We start from the raw sequence: 13,568 nt of genomic DNA, 5'->3' as shown, positions 1-13,568 counted from the left end.
AGCTGGGAAAGCCCCCCTCTTGCCCCGGGTGGAGCACGGGACGAGCGCTGTCAAATCCGGGTGGTAGAGCGCAGGGAGAGCTCTCTCAATCCCGGTGGAGCAGGAGGGCGCTCGCTCTTTCCCTGAGTGGTGGAGCATGAGGAGAGCGCGGCCCCTGCCCTCGGAGAGCGCGGAGAAGTGTCCCAGCGGTATGAATATTGATTTCTCTAAGTTTAAGTAACCTTTGTTTTCCCCCTCTCTCCGTCCCTCCCTCACCCTAGTTCTCCGACTAGTTTCACTGTCCTGATTAATTTTACTGATTGTATGACTCGCTGCCCTCCCCTCAGCTAACAATGTAAAGGAAGGAACTGCAGATGTTGATTTAAACCGAAGATAGACACAACATGCCGGAGTAACTCAGCGAGTCATACAGCATCTATTGGGAAAAGGAATAAGAGACGTTTCGGGTCGAGACCCTTCTTCAGACTGATCCCTACATTCTTACATTTCCTTGATCATCGGCTGCGTTGATCTGTCGTTCTCACACCTTACCATTCCACATCTCTAGTCTCCCTCTCCCCTGACTCTCAGTCTGAAGAAGAGTCTGGACCCGAAAGGTAGGTCACCCATTCCTTCTCTCCAGAGATACTGCCTGTCCCGCTGAGTACCTCCAGCATTGTCTCTGTTTCTTTAAGGCGGCGGAGTGGGCGGGGGAGGGGAGAGTCCGCGCATGCGCCGCGCCCGTCTACCTCGAATGCCGGGATCCTTGCTCTCGATCGGTGCCCGCGGTTCCCGGCCACTGCTGGCGGGGGACGGGCCGCTGTTGGTGGCTGTGTGGGAACGCCTGCGGGCCGGGGCCGGGCTGGGCCGACACGTCGGGTCGCTGGTAAGTGCGATGCACAGTGTTTAAGCGAGTTGTAGTGGATTTAAAGGGACCACCCGTGTGTCTCACCCCCCCTCCCCTTGCCCGCCCCGCCTCTGGGGAGCCGCTCTCCGGGAAGGCCCAGCCAGGCACGGGCTGAGGGGACCAGGCCGTGGTGAACCCCGCGGCCGGCGGGTGGGCAGCGAAAGGTCCCTGGGCTCGCTCCTCCTTTGCCCCTCCCTTGGTGCTGCAAGCCCTCGCCGCACCCTCACCCCGCCGGGCTGCCCCACCTCCGCGTCAAAATAAGAGTACCCCAAACTTGGGCGATCAGACCTAGGCTCAGTGGTGGGAAAACCAAGTCTCTCTGTTTCACTGTGTCACTTTATAAATAATTTAACTCGGTTTTTTCCCCTCAGTTGCCCTCACTGTCACCGTTTCCAAGTTTCTTGCTGTCTTTTTCCAAATGTGACCCGTCTTAATACCACCATATCCCCACCTTATTTGGGCCAGCTGACCTTGGGTAACGCGTACCCCAGGGCCGTTTAACTATGTGCTGGTGGCAGGCAATGCAGTCAAACCTTGACCAAGGGATCATTGTCTAAACCATGGATTTCACCTACATTCATCAACGAGCCGTTTTATCAAGCCCACTAACACCACCTCAAGAGATCTGGCCAACTTGTGCTTTTCCATTATCAATTCTCCATCCAACCTCATCAATAGTTCCCTGACCTCAACCCAGAAGAAATACTCAGAAATTGAAACCTTAGTACACTGCGGATCACTAGACTGGTGACGCTTCCTCATGTTTGGCTTGGTGCCACATTTTGTTATAGTTTATCTTGATAATTTTTTTCTTTCACTCAAGTTGAATTTATGTAAAATGGAGCAAGTCACGACTCTTGCATTGTACTGGCCAAACCAAAAGTCTGGCAAACTTTTAAGAAAGCTCCAAGATAAACAGCTCGCAGTTAATTTTTTTAAATGATGGTATTTTACAATTGGCACTTTAAAATATTTTTGGTCTCCAATTCTTTCCTAAGGTTTACATTGATCTCGCATCAGCAGATGCTCAATTGCTGTGGTTCTGAACTTTTCACTCCAAGTTCTCAGACTTCCATGAATGTGTTCCAAATGGGCAACCATTGGGTTGAAAATGACATTCCTCTGCTCTCATTTTGTGGGGTTCTTTGGTTGATGTAGTTGGTTTGGTTTGGTTCTAGAAACTAGGCTGGAGCTGCAAGTAGATCAAGTAGTTTGTAAGGTGTTCCCTCCACTGCTTCTACGGGGCTTGTGCTCGCAAATGTAGTTTCATTACTTTGAGAGGCTGTGGGCCAGAGATTTCCAAACTGCAGTGTGCACTTAGTAGAACTGCTGCCTCAGAGTTCAGTCCTGATCTCTGCTGTCTCTGTGGTGTTTGCACATTCTTCTTGTGACTGTGTGGTGCTTCCTCCAGATGCTTCAGTTTCCCCTCTCATCCCAAAGATGAGCAGGTTAGTGGGTTAAGTGACCACTGTATATTGCCCTTTGTGCAAATGAGTGATAGAACCTTGAGAGAGTTGATGAGAATGTGGGAATGTTAAAAAAAATGTGATTAACGTGGATTTGGTATATATGGATGCTGGATGGCTGCTGTGGGCTTGATGGGCCAAAGGGCCTAATTTTGTGCTACATCTATGAAGCTCATAGTCAATATGTTGTATTTTGAAGGTGGCCTGATGTCACTCTGTTACTGACTGACTTGTGGCATAAGACCTAAAGGTAGAGATTGCGAAGTGCTTTGCTCACAGAAAGTTGCACAGAATCAGGAAATAAATAACAAGGACGGATTGCATGCTCAAATATTGTAATCACTTGAATGTTGGTATTTAAGGGATGATCTATTGGAATTGTTTAATATGAGGAAAATAGTAGCTCTTTCCTGGGGTAAGGGGAGACCAGAACCAAGAACAAATTTAGAGGTAGTTTGTTCAGGATGATACCAAGAAGCTGCATCCCAAATCCACAAATCTATCCTCTCTACTCTTCCTCTCACCTCCGCCCCATGATACGCGTCCCCAACACCCTGTCCCCCACAAAAAAAGGCAGTTAAAGTTGTCATTAGAGTGGTTTATAAACCTTTGTTTAGCAACTCTGATAAGGGTTATGAAAAGCAGATAAATTAGTTTGAGCTTCATCTGATTGATAGATACGAGACGGAAAGCCCCCTCGGCCCCCTACTTAGTTTAGCAGTATCGAAGAAAGTAATGCATGTGTGGAATATTGTAACTTACCCCTCAGTCTCCCATTGTGGAATAGGAACCAGGGAGCAAGGAATTGATACTCGAGCCACCAATGCACAAATGGTGTTCCTGGTATTATGATAAGTTCACAAGGTTATGGCTCCATTCCAATGGATCAGGGAATGTTAATGATTAAAAATTTAAATCCAAGTAGATTTTTCCAAAAAATTGAGAGGTAAGCCGTGAAACATACTTCCAAAATGATAATTAAATATTAGAAGACAACCAGAAAAGATTGAGATGAGTCTGGGAGGTTTTCTTCCACCACATAGATTACAGTATTACAGTTGAACCTCCAACCACATTTGCCATAAATGATGTTGGAGGTTCAACATAATACCCTAAAAAGAAATTAAAAGTTTGCAAGGATATGAAGAAAGATTGGAAGAGCAGTCGCTGCCATACAGTTTTTCAGGGAGATGTCCAAGTACAGGCCAATTGACCACCTACACATTCGTGTGGCCGCAACGAGTGACTGTCGTGGGTTGAAGTGGTAGGAAAATTAAGAGTAAACATATTTTTAAATTTGGTATTTATGACATTAATTAAAAGATTGCAATGGATTTTTAATGTTGCATGCCTCATTTCACTTGGGAGATTGACTGATTTCCATTTGGCCTGCAGGACTCAGGAAATATGGGTCTCATTTTGTTGTATAATTTGTACCTTTTATGATATCAATTACAGCAACTTTAGGTTTAACTCTCTTCTACAATATGGATTGTGTTACATCCAAGAGTGATTGTAGAATGCAATTTTTCTAATCCCTTTATGCATCCATCTGACCTTGTCTCACTCACTGGTCAAAGTCTGTCCCAGTCTCCCTTTCCCCACTGCTCATTTCATATCCCCTATTATGCATTTATGTTTTTTCATTCACTCGTATTGCTGGCATTTATTATTCCTCCCTAATTGATCCAGAACTGAATGAGGAGTTAAATGTAAAACACATTTGTTGGGTTTGGTGTTACATATAGACCAACTATAGGAAAGATGGCATCGGTGAACCAAAGGTATTTTTAACAGTAGTCTGCAGTAACAGTGACTCGACTTGTAATTAAATAAATCTGAACTTTAAATCTTGAATCTAAATTCCTTGGTGGGATTCAAACTCGTGTTTCTGCAACAACAGTCTCGAGCATGAGTGCTGGCCCATGAACCTACCCTGCCAAGCTCCATGTTTAAAGTGAGGGATAGTGGATTCATGGAGATGAGGCATTTAGTGTCTACCACTTCTTCTTTGTTTCATAGCCAGTTTCTATTGTCCCCCCAAAAAATCTTTTGTTTGACACGTTCAAATTTTGATCAGCTCTGGAAATTGTTTTGTCAATTGCATGATTCTATTCTAACATACAACCAAGAGAAAAGCATAGAATCACACAGCACGGAAAAGGGTCCTTTGGCCCAACTCGTTCTTACTGACCAAGATGCCCCATCTAAGCTATTCCCATTTTACCTGGGTTTGACTCATATCCCTCTCACCTTTCCTACCAATGTACCTGTCCAAGCAGTTGGCTGCATATCTGTGTGTGGCTCTTGGGTGAATGTGTTATTGGAGAGTAGCTAGAGCTGCAATTTTGAGGAAAGCTTTTGTCTTTGCATGCTCACTTCCAAGTCATCATCATCCAAGGTTTGGGGTTTTCTTCCCTGATATGGTAAAATAAAACAAAACCTGCTAATATGATTTACAGATGCGCATCCATTTTTTTTAAAGCAGAAGTAGTCAAAGTTTAATAGGAGGAATAAAAATAATCACTTTTGGGACCAAGTCGTCTTAAAATTGATGAGCATAAAATCTCCATGTGTGAACATGTTTCCAAAACATCACACGGGAAGGCTACTGTGGCACTGAAAGGGTTACGTGCAGCCATTTTGTTTACTTTGTCAGTGGCTCTGTCAGTTCACCTCTCCAAACAGACTATACTAATGAGGCTTTTCACCCAAAGGATTTTGGTTCCTATTTAATTTTCTTTTTGATGTAGCCTGAAAATTAGCTGTACATCACACTTATGCCTGTGAATTATTTTATTCATGCCTGGTGTATTTACAAAAAGACACCAAACAAATACCATTTGTAGACCTGATGACAGGAGAAAAGAAAGGTTAATTGATTCAGAGTATTGTTTGCAGTGCTTTGGTCACCCACATTACAGGAAGGATGTGAAGGAAAGGGTGCAGAAGATGTTCATCGGGATATTGTCTGAATTGGAGTGTATTAGCAACAAGGCGAAGTGGGACAAACTTGATTGTTTTCTCTGGAGTGTTGAAGACCGAGGAGCTACCTGACAGAAGTTTATAAAGTTGCTAGACCAAGTTGGGCCCAAACCACTCCACCCCCTCCTCCCCCGCTCCCCTCTCCTCCCCCGCTCCCCTCTCCTCCCCCGCTCCCCTCTCCTCCCCCGCTCCCCTCTCCTCCCCCGCTCCCCTCTCCTCCCCCGCTCCCCTCTCCTCCCCCGCTCCCCTCTCCTCCCCCGCTCCCCTCTCCTCCCCCGCTCCCCTCTCCTCCCCCGCTCCCCTCTCCTCCCCCGCTCCCCTCTCCTCCCCCGCTCCCCTCTCCTCCCCCGCTCCCCTCTCCTCCCCCGCTCCCCCCTCCTCCCCCGCTCCCCTCTCCTTCCCGCTCCCCTCTCCTCCCCCGCTCCCCTCTCCTCCCCCGCTCCCCTCTCCTCCCCCGCTCCCCTCTCCTCCCCCGCTCCCCTCTCCTCCCCCGCTCCCCTCTCCTCCCCCGCTCCCCTCTCCTCCCCCGCTCCCCTCTCCTCCCCCGCTCCCCTCTCCTCCCCCCTCCCCTCTCCTCCCCCCTCCCCTCTCCTCCCCCCTCCCCTCTCCTCCCCCCTCCCCTCTCCTCCCCCCCCCTCCCCTCTCCTCCCCCCCCCTCCCCTCTCCTCCCCCCTCCCCTCTCCTCCCCTCTCCTCTCCTCCCCTCTCCTCTCCTCCCCGCTCCCCTCTCCTCCCCCGCTGCCCTCTCCTCCCCCGCTCCCCTCTCCTCCCCCGCTCCCCTCTCCTCCCCCGCTCCCCTCTCCTCCTCCTCCTCCCCCGCTCCCCTCTCCTCCCCCGCTCCTCCCTGCTCTCCCCTGCTCCCCCCTCCCCATCCCATTGAAGAATACTCAACATTCTTCCACCTGAAACGTTAACTTTGTTATTCTTCCAACTTGTCTAAATCATGTTGAAGTTTCAGAGAAATATACAAAATTCTCACTGTCAGGCTTCCCATGGATGCAGTTTGATCTGAGTATTTCCAATATTTTCTTTTAGTTTGGATTTCCAACTACTGTGAGTTTTTTATTTTCAGCCCCAGGGAAATGGATCCTGGATAAGCACAATATATATCATTGATTTGCATGAGGGAACTAAATAGAACATCTCTAAGCTTACAGGTGGCAGAAAGCTGAAGTGGAGATGGAGGGTGCAGAGGTGGCGAGTAGAATGCAAAGACAATAACATTGTTAAGGTGACAAATGGTTCCCCAGCAAATCTGTTTTCAGTGCTATCGAGGCAGAGCCTGCACCAGTACAACAGGTGATCCATCGAGCAAATCTGCCTCCATAGCCCCCAGCCCCCCCACATTGACTCCATCTACTCCTTGCACTGCCTCAGAGAAACAACCAATATAAACAAGTACTACTCACACTAAGCCCCTTGAATCCGTTCCTCCATTGACTGAGATCATGGTAGATCTAGTTGCAGCCTCAATTCAAATTCCCACCTTCCACTTAACCATTCATTGCTTTGCTTATTATGGATTTATTTAGTTCTTCCTTCCACTTGAGGAGACTTCCAAAGATTCACAATTCACAATGATTGTCTCTGTCTTAAATGGACACTCTATTTTTAACTAGTCTCCCCAAGTTCCAGATTCTCCCACTAAAGAAAACATCCTTGCCATATCAACCCTGTTATGGATCTTGTATGTTTCAATCAAGTCGCTTCTCACTCATCTAATTCCTGTGGATATTTAGCCTATCCTCATGAAATGATCTTCCCGTTTGAGATATGTCCAGCAAGACTTCTTTGTAATGCTTCTAAAGTAGTGACATCCTTCCCTAAACAAGGAACCCAATACTGTATGCAGTCTTGTAGATGTAATCTCATCAAATTCTGTGTAACTGAAACATAACCTCCCTACTTCAGTATTCAGTTCCCCTTTAACAATAAGCAATAAAGAATAACTTTGTTAGTTCATCTAATTATTTACTAGTCTTTTGCAAATCATGCATATTGGTATTCCACGATCTTCGTTGTATGTTTTCCCACAACATGCCCCATTTGCCAGTTCTTTGGCTGTCCACTTAACCTATCTAAATCCCTTTCTAGTCTTCTAAAACCCTCTATGGAACTTACTTTCCTATCTATTTTGTGTTGTCAGCAAGTTTAGTGACTGTTCCTAGAGTGCCTTTATCCAAGCCATTTGTATAAACTAAAAAGTTCCCAGCACCAATGCCTGTGGTACACCACTCATATATTACCAACCAGAAAAAAACATTTTGGGCTATTTTATTTCCTGTTACCTAATCTACTATCCATGCCATTATATGACTTTCTACCCCCATGTGCTCTTTATTTTTCACAATATCCTTTGCAGCATCTTATCAAATGCTTTCTGTAGCTTCACATGGAGTAAATCAAATTGGCAGCAGGCTAGCTATTGTGATGATGGGGATCTCAAAAAAAAAATCCCAGATGGATCATCAACACGGCACTTCTGGCAGGATATGATTACAAACACTTAAGTCTTATCTAAAATGCTCACGTGCTGGCCCTGTCATCTTTGAGGATGAGGTATTTTTGATGGGGAGAAATAGTGGCAGGTTTACCAATTTAATTGTCTGTCTGCATTCATGACTGGATGTGACAAGACTTCAGGCTTTGATCCTATCTGTAGGTTGTTGGGCTGCATCAGAGGGCATTTCAGAATCATTGCTGCAGGTCAAAATCACAAATAAGCCAGAAAGCGCAATGATGGTCGATTTTCTTCCCTATTGTGAACGAGATGGGATTTTAGAACAATCCTGTTTTGAGTTATAATTTACTAATTGCATCACTAATAGGAAATTGTCATATTTTTAAATTCCAATTTATTAATAAAATATAAGTTCTATAACTGCCATGGTGTGATTCAAATTCTCATTTTTGGATTGTTGGTCAAGTGTCTAAGTTGCTCCTCCAATACCTACACAGTAACCAAGCCCATAGTTCTATTGCTAATCACTGGGGAAATATCCTCTGTCATGCAATCTCTGTGTCACTGGAAGTAAATATCAGGCATTTCATGATGCCTTTTACAAAGTTATATTTAATCAGTTCCTTCAAGATAAAATTAAATTTCCTTCAACAGCCTGTCCATATCTGTTCCAACAAACCACCTTGTATCACAATTGAATCCTCATTTAAAAAGGTAGGAGGATGGTAAGTTCCTAGAGGCTCCTCTGCCATTCATTGAGGTTATGATATTCTGTATCCTTATCCCATGCTTAAACTTTGGCTTCAGTCCATTTCTTCCTCACAACTTGAAAAAACACTTTCCATCCCTGATCTATAATTTAATTAACAGCTACATTTGGTGGGTATGAATTCAGATATCTGCCACTGTTTTTGAAGAAGCATTTTCCAACTTCTCAAGAACAGCCTGGCTTTGTTTTTGTGCTGCCATATTCTATACTTCTCCAGCAGTGGAAAATCTAGACAATAACAATGTTAGAGCATGGCAGGAGTGGAAATGTTTGATTATTTTTCCCTGTCAATCAAACCTGTTTAACCATATTCCTGTGACAGTCATTTTATGCACATTTTTTGTAACTACCTTTCAATCCCTGTATTTTTTTTCTGCTAAAGTCATCCTGGTGTTTTTGGGAATAATTACCATGGTTTCAGTTTCCTCTGCACTATATGCCATGCAGATTCTTACCTCCAATTCATTCTAGTGCAGTGCTGTCAATAAATAATGTGTAGGGCTACATGAATGGGTCTTTATTTTCATGTGCTTGGCGGAATTGATTTTGCTTCATTGTATAAAATTCCTAAATGGATTGATAAAGACTAGATTTAGGATTATGAAATGAGAAGATTAAGGAGAGAGAGAGAGATTGTTTGCATTCCTGAGAACGTCAAATCTATGGAGTTCTGCACTGGAAATGCTCAATTGTGAAGTACATTCAAGACAGATGTCGTTTTGGCCGAATTGAGCGGCATGGTGGGGGTAGGGAAAATGTTCCATCGGTGGGTCACCTGTGAGCTGTGAATGGCAGACAGAGTTATGGTCTGCAGAGAGTTGCTCCTGTTTCTTGTGCTCTTATATTTCACTCCACCATCCTGACTATTCCACTGGTTGAAATGGCCTCATTTTGTATGGTGCGGGGATGAGTCCATTTCATCACTGGTCTGTGTGGCTTTGTTCCACACTCTGAAAGTAAAATGCTCCTGAGCGTGCTCTGTGGGCTCATCCATCTTGCAAACTGTAGAAATCTCGTGATTTATCTTTATCCTTTATGATCTCTGAATGTTCCAATCATTTGTATGGATGAGACTGCATTCAAGGCACGCAGTGCATTTCTGAACTCTCAGTACTGAAATTCACAGTGTCCATATCACAAGCAGAAAGGATGGGCATATATTTCCATTACCAAATCCATCCTTTCTACCAATATATGTGTACCATTTAAGTTGCCTGCAGTCAGTTGTACATGGCACATAAGTATAACCTGACAAAATCACTTGGCACTTGCCTTCTCTGTTCTGATACATTCATAGCTTATTACCAGTGTTTTCTTTTTTGAATTCACAATGTTCTTTCTACAATCCAGAATTTTTTATTAATCTTGCCCACCACCTCGTGTTTCAACAACCTCAATAGTTTTGAATAGGAACAACATAGAACAGTACAGCACAAGAACAGGCCCTTCGGCCCACAATGTCTGTACTGAATATGATGCCAAAACCAATTCCCATCTGCCACCGCATAATCCACATCCTTTCAATCCCTGCATATCTATATGCCGATCCAAAAGTGTCTTAAATGCCATTAGCATATCTGCCTCAACCACCACCCCTGGCAGTGCACCCCAGGCACTTACCCTCTGTATAAAAATCCTCAACTATCGGAACCCAATTCAAAAATGTTCAATGCATTTTTAATGTTTTTAAAAAGTTCCTCAAAAAGTGTATTTCTGTAGACATGACAATCATAAGCCAATACCAATACTGACCTGTGCCACCAATGCAATGCTATGTTGATCCCTACATTATAAGTCACAATTGTACAGCATTTGCAATTGCACAAGACATTGGTGAGATTGCACTTGGGAGTATTGTGATCTGTTTTGGTCACCCTGCTATAGGAAAAATGCTGTTAAACTTGGAAAAAATGCAAAGAAGATGTACAAGGGTGGTGCCAGGACTCAAAGCACTGAGTAGTAAGGTGAGGTTGGGCAAGATGGGACTTTTTTCTTTGGACCGTAGTAAACTGAGGGGTGATCTCAGAGAGATGTATAAAATCACGAGGCATGTAGACATGTAATTTTCCCAGAGCAGGTGAATCAAGAACTAGAGGGCATTGATGTCAGTGCGAAGGGAAAGAATTAATAGGAACCTGAGGGGCAACCTCTTCACACCGAGCATGGAAGTGGTTGAGGAAGTGGTTGAGACACTTTGTACATTGTGCACATGTGGTGTGATCCCTGTATTGTAGTTTCCCCACCCCCACCCACGTAATACTGGGATCGTCTGTATTTTCTCTATTGCACTTTCTCCTGATATTTTGTTCCAGTGAAGTCAATGTAACAACCAACATATTTCCACCCCATAATTGGTGAGTGCATGTGTCCAGTGCCTGTCATGCTTGTCTTTCAATCCGACAAGAGGTTCATTGGGCCTTTTAAATTGTGGGGAGAAACATGCTTTCTTGCTGGGTCACTGGCTACTGTGCTGCCCAGAGACACCAAGGGTTTGTGGTTTGGTCTAACAATGGCTGTGTCATGACTTATACTCTCTGTATTCTAGTTGTCTAAATATAGCCAACATTCCAGGCTGTTAGTCTCTTGTCGTAACCACCACACCCTTGTACCCATAGTAATACTCGACCATGCCACTAAATCGTGGAACAAAAGACACAAGATCAAAGTTTTGGCCCTTTCCTGATTTCTATTGCTCTTTCTAAGCTGCTCCTAGAAATAGTCCATATCGCCCTATAGTCCATTTCCATAGGAAGAAACTCCATCTGCATATGCATCAAGAAACACAATGAAAAGAAAAAAAATGTTTTATTGCGTCTCAAATATTTGGGTGGTTTGTGAATTCTGTAATAGCGAATTTCATAACACAATTGGCGGTAAAGTGGGGATCATCTGTGCTATGTCTACAAGAGAAGGTCAAATGCTGAGTATTTAGCTGTGCGATTCACTATCTGTGGCTACATGCCTTTCTACCATTTACAAGACACATCAAGGTAGTAATAATTTTCTGAAAAATTAAAGGTGTGTTTGTATTTCCTGAAAGGTATTATTATGTGTTTTTAGTGGGCAACTATTCAAGAGGGAGACTTGAACATCCACCGTAACTATGCAGTGCCCTTAAAGATTGGACTTAAACCATTGTCTCTAAGAGATTGTATTTGAACAATTTTTATATTGGATTGCATCAGTTCAGACTTTGCGAAGAGTGCCTCCCTGTGGAGCCATTTGACCACATTTCAATAATGTGCTCCCAAATAACCGATTACATAACTCTTATGTAAGCATTTTAAAAGCTTAGACAATTTGAGCAAAGGAGGCACTACATGGAATAGCTAGGTCCCAAGTTTGATTCTTGATCTGCATCCAATTAGTTTAGAGTTTTTCATTTGGTCGTATGGGCCAATCTAGTCATTAACTAGTAATTCAAGTTGGGTTATTTATGCTAGGATCGGATTATGCACTCTTGCAATGCTGTTGTTGTAACTGGAACTGATTCTCAAAATTAATAAGAAGGAAGGCCCACTGAAAAAAATGGAGTGTTTAGGGTAAAGAGTTTAAAAATTAATCTTTCTTTTGTACTTTCACCTTTTATTAACAGTCTGTAAAAGGGAAAGTTGCATATGAACTATGAAACTAAAAAATGTTTTTCTTTCACCAGGAGACGCTTTGAAAGTCAAGACCCTTTCATGGAAGAGATGGCTCTTCAAGACTTAACAGGTGATCTTTGAGCATATGTATATGTGTGTTTTACACTCTGTCCAGAAGTGTTTACAAAAAATCAGCTAAACATGTGATAACTGAAATTTTATTTTGCAATTGCCACGGTTCTATCGCCTCACTGAGTCTACTTCACTTTTTGTATGCTATGCAGTTAATATTTCTGCTCAATTTTTAATGCCAGGGATGAGAATTAAATATACTCTATTTAACTTTTAGAAGAGATGGATAAACTGGAAAATTACAAGGGTTAACCCTAAGCATCGAGCATAATATAACAAATCGTAGCTTAGAAAGTGAAATAGAATTAGTTGAGCTACAACTATGAAACAGTTAAGGACCAAGGAGATTGGTGAGAGTTGTCTGGAGGGCATAGTATAAATCAAGTAATTAGAGGTGCATGTAATACTTCAAACTATGTACATACGAGGCAAGCAATCTTAGCTCTAATGGTAGAGAAGATGGAATTATGGAATGTGTTTTCTTTATCAGTTTGATGAGGAACCAGTTAGGGAACAGGCTATTTCAAATCTATCGTGGCATTGAGCGAAGGTTAATCAATAAATGGGTTAGTTACAGGTCAGTGCAGAGATCTCTGGATGAGGAGATCAAGTGAAATTTCAAGGGTAAAATCTACAAAGTTAAATGCCAGTATGGGCCGTGAGGAGTTTGTGCAAAAACTAAAAGATCAGCTGTAAATCAATAACGGTATGGTAAATGGAATATAAGGTGGGAAAAATGAGAGATTACCCACCTTAATAGAAGTAAAACCCAGAAAAGTATTTATTTGATGGTGAGAGATTGAAAGTTGTTGATGTTTCAAGATTTCGAGGTGATTTGATTGTCACATATACCAATTAAGGTACAGTGAAATTCAAATTACCATACAGCCATACTTTTAAAAAAACCAAGACACACAACTACATAAAAGTTAACATAAACATCCACCACAGCGGGTTCCTCACTGTGATGGAAGGCAACAAAGTCTAATCTTCTTTATTTTCCTATGGTCGGGGCGATCGAAGCTCCCGCGGCTTGGAGCGCCCGAAGTCGGTCTCTAACCAGGGACTGCAACCTCCACGATGTTAAAGTCCGCAGGCTCCTGTGGTTGGAGCTCACAAAGTCGATCCCCAACAGGGATCACGAGCTCCGTGATGTTAAGTCCTGCAGGCTCCAGCTGTTGGAGCTCCCGCAGTCGGTCTCCAGCAAAGGCCGCCAACTCCTCAATGTTAGGCCGCAGTGCGGACAAAAATGCGATATGGAAAATAATCGCATCTCCATCGATGTA

The 13,568-nt window shown here is 43.5% G+C and overlaps 1 protein-coding gene across 7 annotated transcripts in view; it reads left to right on the top strand.

The window, feature by feature from the left end:
* gatad2ab (GATA zinc finger domain containing 2Ab) overlaps positions 1-13,568 on the top strand; it is a 100,468-nt gene that overhangs the window by 28,522 nt on the left and 58,378 nt on the right. For 6 of the 7 annotated variants that reach the window (XM_078424275.1, XM_078424276.1, XM_078424273.1 and 3 more), the window contains one exon: positions 12,222-12,280. In XM_078424275.1, coding sequence (XP_078280401.1) covers positions 12,250-12,280 — 31 coding nt within the window. In that variant the 5' untranslated portion in view covers positions 12,222-12,249. Of the gene's footprint in view, positions 1-734; positions 866-12,221; positions 12,281-13,568 lie in introns of those variants that run through there. The other variant, XM_078424271.1, reaches the window with a different exon arrangement.

Source organism: Rhinoraja longicauda, chromosome 28 (genome assembly GCF_053455715.1).
Source record: "Rhinoraja longicauda isolate Sanriku21f chromosome 28, sRhiLon1.1, whole genome shotgun sequence".
In the NCBI taxonomy this organism is placed as follows: domain Eukaryota; kingdom Metazoa; phylum Chordata; class Chondrichthyes; order Rajiformes; family Arhynchobatidae; genus Rhinoraja; species Rhinoraja longicauda.
The sequence above is the reverse complement of the archived record's forward strand: the minus strand, read 5'-3'. Positions and strand labels throughout refer to the sequence as shown.